Source organism: Pinus tabuliformis, chromosome 7 (assembly GCF_031772625.1).
Source record: "Pinus tabuliformis cultivar Carrire ecotype Pingquan chromosome 7, CPIR1, whole genome shotgun sequence".
In the NCBI taxonomy this organism is placed as follows: domain Eukaryota; kingdom Viridiplantae; phylum Streptophyta; class Pinopsida; order Pinales; family Pinaceae; genus Pinus; species Pinus tabuliformis.
The window spans coordinates 1,531,380,189-1,531,392,683 of NC_142293.1; the positions used below are offsets into that span (position 1 = coordinate 1,531,380,189).

The 12,495-nt window shown below is 31.9% G+C and overlaps 1 protein-coding gene across 1 annotated transcript; it reads right to left on the reverse strand.

Annotated features, from left to right (window-relative positions):
• Positions 1 to 1,087: 1,087 nt before the first annotated feature.
• Positions 1,088 to 3,051, reverse strand: LOC149253674 (benzyl alcohol O-benzoyltransferase-like). The gene is made up of 2 exons (XM_089456891.1): positions 2,506 to 3,051; positions 1,088 to 2,352 (listed from the first exon to the last, which is right to left on the reverse strand). Exons 1-2 carry the CDS (start codon positions 2,935 to 2,937, stop codon positions 1,441 to 1,443), a joined length of 1,344 nt encoding a protein of 447 aa, XP_089313017.1. The 5' UTR covers positions 2,938 to 3,051; the 3' UTR covers positions 1,088 to 1,440.
• Between the last annotated feature and the right edge of the window lie 9,444 nt (positions 3,052 to 12,495).

Genomic DNA, 12,495 nt, shown 5'->3' on the forward strand with positions numbered 1-12,495 from the left:
TTAGCCCTCTACAAATACAAACCCGATACACTTTCTTAATTAAAAAAACCCTACTTTCACTAGATGTTGTGGGTATCTATTTTTCCATTAACATGTTTTATACCCCGTTATATTTTTTCATTCACTTTGAGTGCCATTTTTTATACATGCCAATATAAAAACCATTTATCCCCATATATCTCCCAATATATTATGTCATTTTTTTCTCAATATAAATCCCACAATATGAATGCATGTGGTATGGTATTGCTTCCCCAATAAAACCATCGTGATTTACTCATGCCTCCCATATATAACATTTCTCCTTTGAACATATTATTGTAGTTAATATTAAAATTGAAAGCATCCATCAACTGAATAATGTTCATTTTCATCAACCATACAATGCACATGGAAAATACTAGCTTCAATATCTAGAATCGTGATACATAATAGAGTTGTATTCATCCAAAGACCTGTAATAATAGTACCCAAAAATATTCCTTTTAACAATTGGTCACTTGAGACTCTCTCTCATAATGCCAACTACTTCAAAGTGTTGAACTCGGCATAAATATGGCGTTTAAGATGTTGTTGAAAACGTTTTAAGAGTAGATCATGTAACAAGGACTTCACTTTTGATGCGTAACAAGTTGATCCAAAACCTGAAATTCATGATAGATGTATCTTTTTCAAATGTACATTTCGAGTAATTATCAAATACAAGGGTCACCCATTTTTTACTGAATAATAACTAATATTTTTTTATATTTTCTTGGTTTTCTTTCCCTTCTATCTAGAAAAAATACTCTAAAAAGTAATCTTCACTTACCTATGTTTTCACTTTACACACTTTTCAAACATTATACTTTTTAAACATTATTGACATTAATTAATAATAATTAATATTTTCTATATTTCCTTGATTTTCTTTCCCTTCCATGTCAGAAACAATACTCTAAAAGGTAATCCTCACTTATCTATGTTTTCACTTTACACACTCTTCAAATATTATGTCTTTTCCACTTTATGCTTCAAATAGTATATGATAATGATTAGTATATCAACATAAATATTTTTATTTTTATTAAAATAAAATAAAAAAATCATAAATTATAAATGTATTATTTAAATATTATTATTTTTAAATAAACACCAATTACTAAAGTAGGAATATGCCACTTCATCAGCCCAAGGCAATATGAACAGTAGTCAATATAATAAATTTATACAAACCTAACCTGACCAAACTTATAACAATTTGGCGTCTAACCATTCAAACGACACTTAACAGGAGAAAACCTAGAACAGCTCAAACCTTACACGGACAGAAAAACGTAAGCCAATAGCTAGAACACTACCCAAGCTATCCAACCCAACTTGATACTGGAAATATTGAATTGCGACACAACCGACCTAGAAAGCTTATTTGCAGAACACATATTTTGGCGCTACAAAGTTTTAGAGATGGGAACGTGGAAAAGGGTGAGTGTGCTCCATCGGCGCATCACCGATTCCTGCTTCAAATCGTCTCATGGCAGCAGAGGTCAAGCAAATGGGAAACACTATTCCCTCCACGCCGCTTGTATTACGAGCAGCGATGAAGAAGTTGATGATGCCCGGCACTACACCCACTCCACTTTGTGCAGGTCCTCCGTAGGCTGCCCTCCCCCAACCGAAGTCCACATCTCTGAAGCCCATCTTGGTAACGTCCGAAACGAAGAAGGAACCCACCACTGTAAAGTGAGGTCGCCCTCCCAATTCCATCAGATCTATCCCCGATCGCACGTATTCGTCGTTCACAGCTGTTTTTGCTTCGTTTATCAGTCTCACAGCGAAAGACAGCGGTTTGTTTAATAGCTCTCCTGCGGTCGTCTTCGCGCATGCAAGGCTTATCCCATTCCCGTAGAACCCTTGAGGAAGTGGCGGGTCGGTTTTCATCCGGGCATTCACGGTGAATATGAACCGAACTTCCTGCTCCGCGGGCATTCTGACAGCCTTCGTTCTCAGACGCCACAAAAATGCCGATAGAGCTTCAAAGCTTGAGCACTTGCCTTGCCCTACGGCTTGTCTCTTGAGCGACTCGATCTGCTTGTGTCCGAAGAAGAATGAATTGTGGATCAGCTCGTTAGCTGGCACCGTCTGCCCATATTTGTCTTCTATTTGATCGTATGCGTAGAGCGGAAACTTTACAGTGGGATACGTCCGCGGACGGAGGCTTTCTCTTTCCCAGACCGGAAGAACAGAAGGACTTGTCGCTCCCTTCGCCATTTCGGCAAGAGCGTTCATGAACTGAAAGAGGCCAAATGCGTCACTAAGGGTATGATTCAAAGCTATGGCGAGTATGAACCCTCCGCATCTCAATCGTGTTACCTGAAACATTATGATTAGCTGTACGGTCAGAAAACACATTTTCTGCTGCAAGAAATAGAAATACGGTCAATGCCACCGTGCAAGATAACAAATGCAGGCGAATACGAACTGAATTCATCAAAGAAAATCGAATCAAAGCATGAATGAATTAACCTGGATGAGAAGGATAGGAGAATTGGTAACAGCCTCTGGGCCGGGCACATCACGCAGCAGATCTTGCCAGCAGGGAAAGGACGGTAGGAGGTCTCCTAATTCCTCCAGAGCAACGTCCGCATCGGCTTCCACAAACAGCACACCTTCTCCCGTGCACTCGACCAGGAGCTTACCCGTGGGCGCGTCTCTGACTCTTCCGGCCAAAGGGTAGTAGAATACCAAAACCTTGGCCAGCCCTTCTCTGATAACCCTGGCGGGATCCTCACCCTTCATCGATGGGTTGAACCGATAGAACTGAAAGACGGGGATATGAAATCTCAGAGTTCCCTGATCATCGATATTGGAAAGGTATAGAAACTCTTTCGGAGTAGGCGCCAATGGCGGAACGAGGACAGCCCCCTTTCTGGTGACCTTGAATTGCAGAGATGCCATTAAATAAAAGTTAACCCGAAAGAAATAGCTGAGCGGCGTTAGAGACCTTTGGCGCTGATACTGCGTGAGTCGATATGCTTTATAATTATATAAATGCTTTCGGATGTTTGCAGATATGTTGCTTAGTTCTACTTCATTATTTATACGTCTATTAAGTAAATTAATGTGTATGAATTCTTATTATTCATTTAGTTTATATAATAGCATTAAATAATAAAAAAATCCGTCATTAAAAAATGATAAAAACCCCATTAAATACGTGATAGAGAGAGATTTTTTTTTTTTTTTAAATAAACACTAAGCACGACAAAACCAAAATCTAAACCTTTTAGTTTCACAACGTTAACAGTCACGAATACTGTGAATAATTCGAACTCATATACCGATTTGAGGGTTTCTTTTCCAACGTTGGCAGGTGATCATACTCCGCGTCAGCGTGAAGATATGTGGTTGCAAATATTTCGGGCTCATGACGACTGCTCAAAAGATTTGTGCTGTGCGAATTTTTCGGGCCCATGACGACTGCTCAAAAGATTTGTGCTGTGCGAATTTTTCGGGCTTAGGATAAGTAATCAGATTCGAATGCAGAAGTGTCAGAGTCGCAGTTGGAAGGGTAGCAGATTTTGACATATCAACAGTTATTTTCAGGCTAAAAGATCTGGACAATTTGACACAGTTACTTTCTAGACATGGATGGATACTGACACTTTGTTTAAATATATATTAAAATATAGATTCATTATGGTAAGGAAAAAAATTAATATAATTTTTTTAAATATACAATTTTTAAAAGTGAAGTTTTAACATAGAATAAAATAGACTTAATTTTTAAGGTTTCTAGATACTTGGTAAGAGTTTGTAACATTCTTTTTAATTTCGTGGACAAATATATAGGATTAGAAAATTATTACTGTATGTAATATTTTCAGTTATTTATTCTATATTTTTTAATGTTTATTATACAAAATCATTATCATAAAGTAACTTTAAAATTGGAATATCAATTCAAATAAAGTAACAATCATTGTTACAACATGTTGTATAAAGCTTTATGTTGTAGCTTTGCATAATTATTATTGTTTATTTAATTAGGCTAGTTAATCACATATTTTATTATGTAAGTGTTAATGTCATACAAGGTAGTAATATTATCAAAATGACAAAACAAGGAGACACATAAATAGACATTGATATATCTTCAAAACTTCGAAGGAAAAATACCAACAAATGTTTATTTTATTAAACATTTTGTGAGGGTGTTCACCCCACTCAATGGTTGCAAGAGAGTCCATGTCTTGCCCATTGTTAAAAATTTTATGAAGAAATATCATATTTAATTCAGCATAACTAGCTAGAAGCCATTACATTAATCATGTTATCAAAACACTTTGCCCCACAATTCCTCAAGCATTGTGTGTTTGTGGCCTGGTTGTATTCAGCAATGGAATATCTTGCATTTGGTGAGCCTTCACTTTGCATGGACCACTAGTCAAGCATAATGATTTTATTGTCTGTCATAGTGTTAACTATAATCCATTTTCGGTTATTGTATAAGGGATGGGTTAAACACTATTAATCCATCCTCCAGATAAGACACATTTCCTCCTTTCAATTACTATTCTCAACAACTCTAACATCATGAGTTTATAATTTTTTTATCAAACCCAAACCCAAATAATAAGTTTGTACTAGTTATGCTTTAAACATTTTCTCATATCCACTTTCTTACATATGCATTAATTAAAAGTATATAATTTCACAAGCATGCTTATTTATCCATGCACGTGTATGGCTATGATACATCTCTATCCACCCAAACCTCACATGCATAAATATTTCCAAGGCATGCTCATCTATCTACACTTCACATGAATTTTAAGAAAGGGAATAGCTTCATTTTACCACTATAGACAAGAACACGGAAATATTTAAAAGAATCACCATGGTATTCACTATCACTTCACACAAGAACAAATATTTTTTTCCAAAAAATAAACACCAAATCTATTATTATTTCTTTGCACAAGAATAAATTATTTTCCAAAATAAAAACCACCGCAATATCCCATATTTTGTTTACGGAAAACTAGCACATTAGCTATTATCTTTGTGTATGAAAAAACATATTATTTTTCTAAAAGGAAATAACCCAACAACTATTAACTTTGTGCACATAAACACATATTGTCTTTCAAGAAATTTAACATAATAGTTATTATTTTTGTGCACGCAAATACATATTTCTTTTTCAAGAAAACTAGCATAGATTATTATCTTTGTATGCCCAAGATTCATATGTAACCTTTGAAGAAAATAAATGTTTGATTCTTATCATTTCATGCATGAGAATTCATATGAAATTTTTGAAGAAAATAACTTTGATTTTTATCATTTCATAAACAATATTTTTATACAACCTTTTCAACAAGGTAAACTTAATTTATTTATCTTTCTACACAATAATTCATAAAAAAAAAATCCAAGAACATTATTGTAACACTTTACCCCACATTTACCCACTTTTACAATCTCTCTAGGGTAAACATGAGTTGAGAGTTACTATGACATGACCCAACATCTAAGTTCCAGTTATGGAAGTGGAGTATACTAACCGAAAACGTTGACGAAAAATGGTTTTCACTGTGGGTTCTCCGGTTACTAAATCTCACAATTGAACTCTTCTTCTATCAACATTCAAAATAGTCCTGATGATGGATCCCTGTTGGGATTTGAAACGTTGACGAAAAATGGTTTTTACTATGGGTTCTCCGGTTACTAAATCTTACAATTGAGCTTTTCTTCTATCAACATTCAAAATAGTATTGATGATGGATCCCTGTTGGGATTTGAAATGTTGACGAAAAATGGTTTTTACTGTGGGTTCTCCAGTTACTAAGTTACAAGATATAACCACAGAGGTCGTAAATCCAGAATAAACCTTTACCTTTATATTGTATTCATTTCAATAATTAATATGTATCTTTGAGTTGTGGATTTATACCTAGACTAATAACAGTAATGTATAATTATTTTTTTATATATATAAAAAATTGTCCTTAGAATGTTACATCAAGTGTTATAACTAACATTTATGAAATAAGTGGTATAATACTGAAACTAATATTTGAAATCATTGATTTCTAAAAAAAATTGTTTCAATTAAAATAATAATAATATAAAACATTTTTTGACATTCATTTTTTTTTGTTATATATGGTATAATAGGCGTCCACCACCACTTATTTTATTAATAAAAATATTTTTATTTTTGAAAAACATTTAATTCTAATAATAAATTTTAAAAATATTTTTACTCTTTTCAGGAAAAGTGCGTTATGCGAAAAGATCCACCATCACCACTTTTTTTATTAATAAAAATATTTTTATTTTTGAAAAACATTTAATTATAATAATAAACTTTAAAAATATTTTCACTCTTTTCCGGAAAAGTGCGTTACGCGAGAAGATATCAGACGAATACCAACACTTAAGTTAGAAGTTGGAAAGAAATAGCATTTGGAAATTTATGATTTGAAGGTTATTGTTTATGTCTTTTAAGAGTTTTTAAAATTATATGAATTTTTTAAGAGTTTTTAAAATTATATGAATTTTGCACTTCGGTGCGCGGTATAATGGTGAGGGCAGTAGCCTGTGGAATCCTGCGGAGGCAGGGGAGTGATGGTATATTGAGAGATTGTTGTAAATTTGTGAGATGGATGTAAAAAATTGATTGATGTAAAAAAATAGTCCTACTCCAACTTACAAAAAAAAATATATGAATTTAAAATATTTTTTAAAATTTATGGGAATAATTTAATTCGTACTTGTTATTTTAGGAAATATTATGGGAATAGTTTAATTTGCACCTGGTATGTTATAAAATATTATATAGTTTATGAAATTCAAAATTTAAAATACTATAATTTACTTAAAATAAAATTTTCAAAATTTTAGTTTATTTTTCCATAATATAATTTAAAAATTTAAAGACAAAAATACCAAAAAAAACAGTCATTAAATAGGTCGAGATGTAAACGGTCGAAAGAATAAAAACTTATCAATAAAAAAACAAAAATCTAACCGAAAAAAAAAATAAAAAAATCCGGGGTTCCTTTTGCAACGTCGGTCCGTGATCGTACTCCCGTCAGCGTGAAACGACGTATCGTGCGATACTTCGGGCCTATGACGAGTGCTCAAAAAGTGGGGCTTGCGAAATTTTCAACTCAGATTGGAGTGTGGAACTCTCATTTGTCTCGTTTGAAGAGTTCAAAGAACTAAGCAGAAATAATATGGGAGAATCTGTTTCTTAGTTTGGGTACAGCATGCGAAAAGATAAAATATCACATCTCCATTGAAGAAGTAAGTCTGGGTTCGGATTATTGATAAGATTGATAAACAGAAACTATGGTTAGGAGTTGTTGGATATTACTCTTTCTTCTACAAGTTTTTTTGTTTTTCTTTAAATATTTTTATATTTCCATTTAATTTTTGGTAATATTCCCTTCTCACAACTTCTTATTTTTGTGATTGGCTCTCCTTTTATACGTTTTTATTGTTTGTTTTTCTCTTTCTCCTTTCTATTGTTTACCTTTTCATTTAATCTTGATTTATATATAAATTTTGTATTCATAATTTTTTTTAATCTTGATTTATATATAATTTTTGTATTTATAATTTCTTTTAATCTTGATTTATATATATCTTTTGTATTCATAATTTCTTTTAATCTTGATTTATATATAATTTTTGTATTTATAATTTCTTTTAATCTTGATTTATATATATTTTTTGTATTCATAATTTCTTTTAATAATCTTTATTTTCTTAATATTATTCATTTTGTTGAATTGAGGTTTCTGTGATCCATATCAAGTTTACAAAAGATTTTTCAGCGTAAATCACATGGTATTTCATTTATCGACGCGTTTGGAACTAAATATTTTATTTATTTAATCAAAATCCAATATTTATTACCCTGTATTTCAAAACTTAATAATCAATTATAGATTTACTTAGTCAAAGCATTGTTTTTAAATTGAATAAATAATCATGTAAATAAATAAATAAAATATTTGTTTAGCTATAAATCTATTTATCTGAAACTAAAAATTTATGTAATTAATTTTAGTCGATACATATTTAAATAAATAAATAAAATAAAATATTTAACTATCTATTAAATATTTACCTTTTTCTTTGACATCTGTTTTTCCAGTTTTGACATTAATGTATTATTTAAGGCCGTAGTCTAATTAGATTTCTCTTTTTTCCCTTAAAATCACGGAAATTCTGCTAAGATTTTGATAGAAACTGGTAGGGATTTTTGTAAATCCAGTTTACAACTACCAAATTTCAAGGTTTTGGGTGCTCTAGAGGTTTTTGAGGGTGCAACTATTTCCACTATTAAAAACATGATTCAAACACTGCTAGTGCAAGATTTTTTGAATTTTTTTTGTGTGGATTTTGGGTAATTCCTAGGCCTGGGTAGACACTTCCTTATTTAAGTATGACCTAAAATATTAATCTATTTAATCCTAGATATTTTTATTTAATTATGAAATATTATTTATTTTCAAATTATTAATTAACAGTTACATTCTAAGAGTGACTTTCATTATATTAAAATGTTAATAAATTTATAATTTCTAGTCAAAACTAACTATGAAATTCTAACATTAAATTAATTCTCTTCATGGCTATCCCTATTTAATGTTATTTAATCTAATGTCAGGATTTGTTTATCCATCTTGTCTTGATCATGAACCACGCGAGATGATTCGAAACAAAAATTAATTCTCTTCATGGCTACCCATATTTAATCTTATTTAATCTGATGTCATGATTTGTTTATCCATCTTGTCCCCATGATGAACCACAGGAGATGGTTCGAAACACATGTGGGCACATATACATTTTGATGTGATTTTCTCCTAAATAATTCTTGCAATTTGAAGAGTTATTTTTCAATGTTACAGTTCTAAGAGTACCTCATTACTTATACTAACATGGACGAAGTGTAAAAAGGAAAAATAAAGTAAATATATATTAAAAAATAGATACGCATTTATTATGGTAAAAAAGAAAAAAATGAGATTAAAATTGAGTGTTGTCTACCAACACAACAGATTCACTTCACCTAGACACCAGATTCTTGTCGAAATCTAGAAAAATAAATCAAAATCTCTTAATGATGGAGTCTTTGAATTTTTTTTTATGGTGGAAATGGATTCAATGCCATCAAAAATCCCTCAACGACCCAAATCCTGAATTTTGACCACCGTAACCTAGATTTTCAAAATTTTCTGTTGGATTTTGTCATAATCTTGCCAGAATTTTCATTATTTCTGAGCTAATTTATGGGTTTTTTAGAATCGGCTTTAAAATTGCTATTCCTTTAAGTAGTTTTCGAATATACTTTTTCATTTTTCGAAGTTAATCTTTAACCTACCACGAAACAGATCAACTTTGATCATTTCTCAAAGTTGAAGAATGTACTTGTCATGAATCATGAAATAATATAATTATACATTAGATTCAAGGATTTTATGAACAAAAATTACGATAATAATTTGGATTATTAAAATTCATTTCTCACTTTAAAAAATAACGTTGTGTACCCCTCGGGCACCCAAATCCTGAAGCTTGAAAGTTGTAACCCAAATTTTCAAAAATTTCTAGCGTATTTTGTCATAATCTTGTGGAAATTTCCATTATTTTCTCGGCTAATCTATGGGTTCTTTAGAATATGTGTGTCTATATATATATATATATATATATATATATATATATATATATATATATATATATAAACTTAATAATAAGTCCTTTCAATCTTCACCTTACAAAGCAATAATTGAGAATAATTATCACATGATTTTGATGGGATATTTTAAAAATAAATTTTATTTATAAGAAAATACAATAATAAAAATTAGTGTAATATTAATAACTAACACAATCACATCAACAAAGTGATTTCTATATGCTAATTCCCTCTCTTTTCCACCTTATAATAGCATCAATTGACATATCAAAGTTGGAAAATGATTTTGATCAACTTATAACAATCACTAATAATGTGGTTGTTCTAGTTGAGGACTCATGGGCATGAGCTTGATTAGTAGACCAGGGTTAACTATAGCTAACAAGGTTGACCATAATTGAGGAGGGTTGGTAATGTTTGGCTGATTTTAACCATGCTTGGCCATGGTAAACCATTAATCTAAAAATGTATTTATGTTATATTAATGTTGACCATTATTACTTTAATGTTACACTAATATTTGTCAACCATGGTTGACAATGGTTGAAGTTACATTAATGGTTGAACAAGGTTGACGAGGTTGATCATGGTCGACCATTATTGTGACAAAATATTTATGTTACATTAATATAACATGTTGAACAAGAATGACCATGTTTAAACTTGGTGACAATGTTTGAGCATGATAAAGCCTCCTTGACAATGTTTGAACATGGTTGAGTATGGTTAATTGTAGTCAAGTTATGGCTAACCATGAACAAGGTAGTATGTTGTCCATGGTTATCACAATTGACCATGGTTGTCATTGGGTTGACCATTTTTACCATGTTTTTCCAAATGTCAACCGTACTAAGTATGGTTGATCATGTTGTGTATGTTTGATTATTGTTGATTATGCTTGAGCATAGATGAACATGATTGAGATTTTTTTGACATGGTTGAGCAAGGTAGATTATGGTTGAACTTGGTGACCATGTTTGAGCATGGTTAATATTTCTTAACCATGGTTGAGATTACTTGACCATGGTGGACTTTGGTCAACATATGGTTGACTATCGCTAAAGATGGTGGACCAAGATTGTCAATATTTAGCTCTAGATGATTATGGTAAACTGTGGTTGACCATGATGCCCACGTTAATCATGGTTGGCAATGTTGGAAATGGATCGCCACAGTAAAAAATGGTCAAACATGTAGATCATTGTTGACAATGATCATTTAACCATGTTTGACCTTAGTTGAGCATGGTTCGCCATCTTCACCATGTTGAAGACAGTTGACCTTGTTGTTTACAATTGACTATATTCAACCACATATGACCATAGTTTATTGTGTTTGAGCTCAATCAAATGAGGGAACATCATGGTTGACATGGTTAAACATGGTCGGCCATGGTTTTCAATGGTTTTGGTTAAACACAGTTGACCATGGCTAAAGTTGGTGATCGTATTTGACGACGTTTGAACATGGTTGATTATGGTCAAAATATTGTTAACTATGGTCAAATAAGGTCAAGTTATGGTTAATCATGAATATAATAGTCCACATTGTCTATGGTTGTCTATGTTAACGATAATTGTCCATTATTTGACCATGTTGACAATGATGGATCAGGTTGTCCATGATGGACTATGGTTGAGAATGGGAACATGCTTGAGAACATGGTTGAACATGGTTGAAAATGGGAACATGGTTGGGAACATGGTTGAAAATGGTTGAACTTGGTGACCATATTTGACCATGGTTGCGCTTATCCAACCATGGTTCAATATGGTCAGCATACGGTTGACTATGGTTAAACATGGTAGATCGAGGTTGTTAATATTCATCTATAGATGATTGTGGTCAGCCATGGCTAACTAAGATGCCCATGCTGACCATGGTTGGTCATCTTGATCATGCTTACCATGGTTAAGCATAGTTCACCATAGTCAAACATGTTTACCATGTAAACCATTTTGATTGTGGTTTTTCCATATTTGATATTAGTTGAACATGGCTTGCATTTTAACCGTCTTGATCATAATTGAACTTGTTGTAAAGGATTAACTATGCTTGACCACTATGATCATAGTTGACTGGCCTTTAACCTCAATAAAATGAGGGAAGATCATGGTTGACTTGGTTAAACATGGTAGACAATGGTTGTTAATTTTTTTCCTTTTTTCATTACAACACCATTTTTGTGTCCAATTACGATGACATTTGATGTTCATCACATTCTAATGTCATTTGTTGCACATCACATTGTGATGAAATTTATTCTTCATCGCATATGACATTATCTATTTTTTTTCACATTACGTCATGATTTATCCTCTATCTTATCCATGATCAACAATTTCCATCCTTTCTCAATCATAGTCAACCATAAGCAAACAAGGAAAACACAGTCAACCATACTCACCATGTGCAATGCACCTCCAAATTACAAGTAAAAAAAATTATTCTACTTAATCTAATATTGGCATGCTATCATTATTAAGTTGTAGTGAAGTTTGATCTTAAAAAAGGAGTCTACTTCCAAGGTCATATAGAATCAATAGTGCCATCTGTATGATCTTAAGTGATTTTGATTGATGACATGATATTGAGGTATTCTTTCCATCAAGATTCATACTCGTTTAATTTTAAAAGGAAATAAAAAAATATCATCTCTTAATTTGGTTTGGTTTTCCCTTGAGAATAAAAAAATATGTTTGGGAACTAATGAAAGTTTTCCCTTGAGAATAAAAAAATTATGTTTGGGATCTAATTGAAGCATGCATCATTTTCAACGCTCGACTACTCAAAAT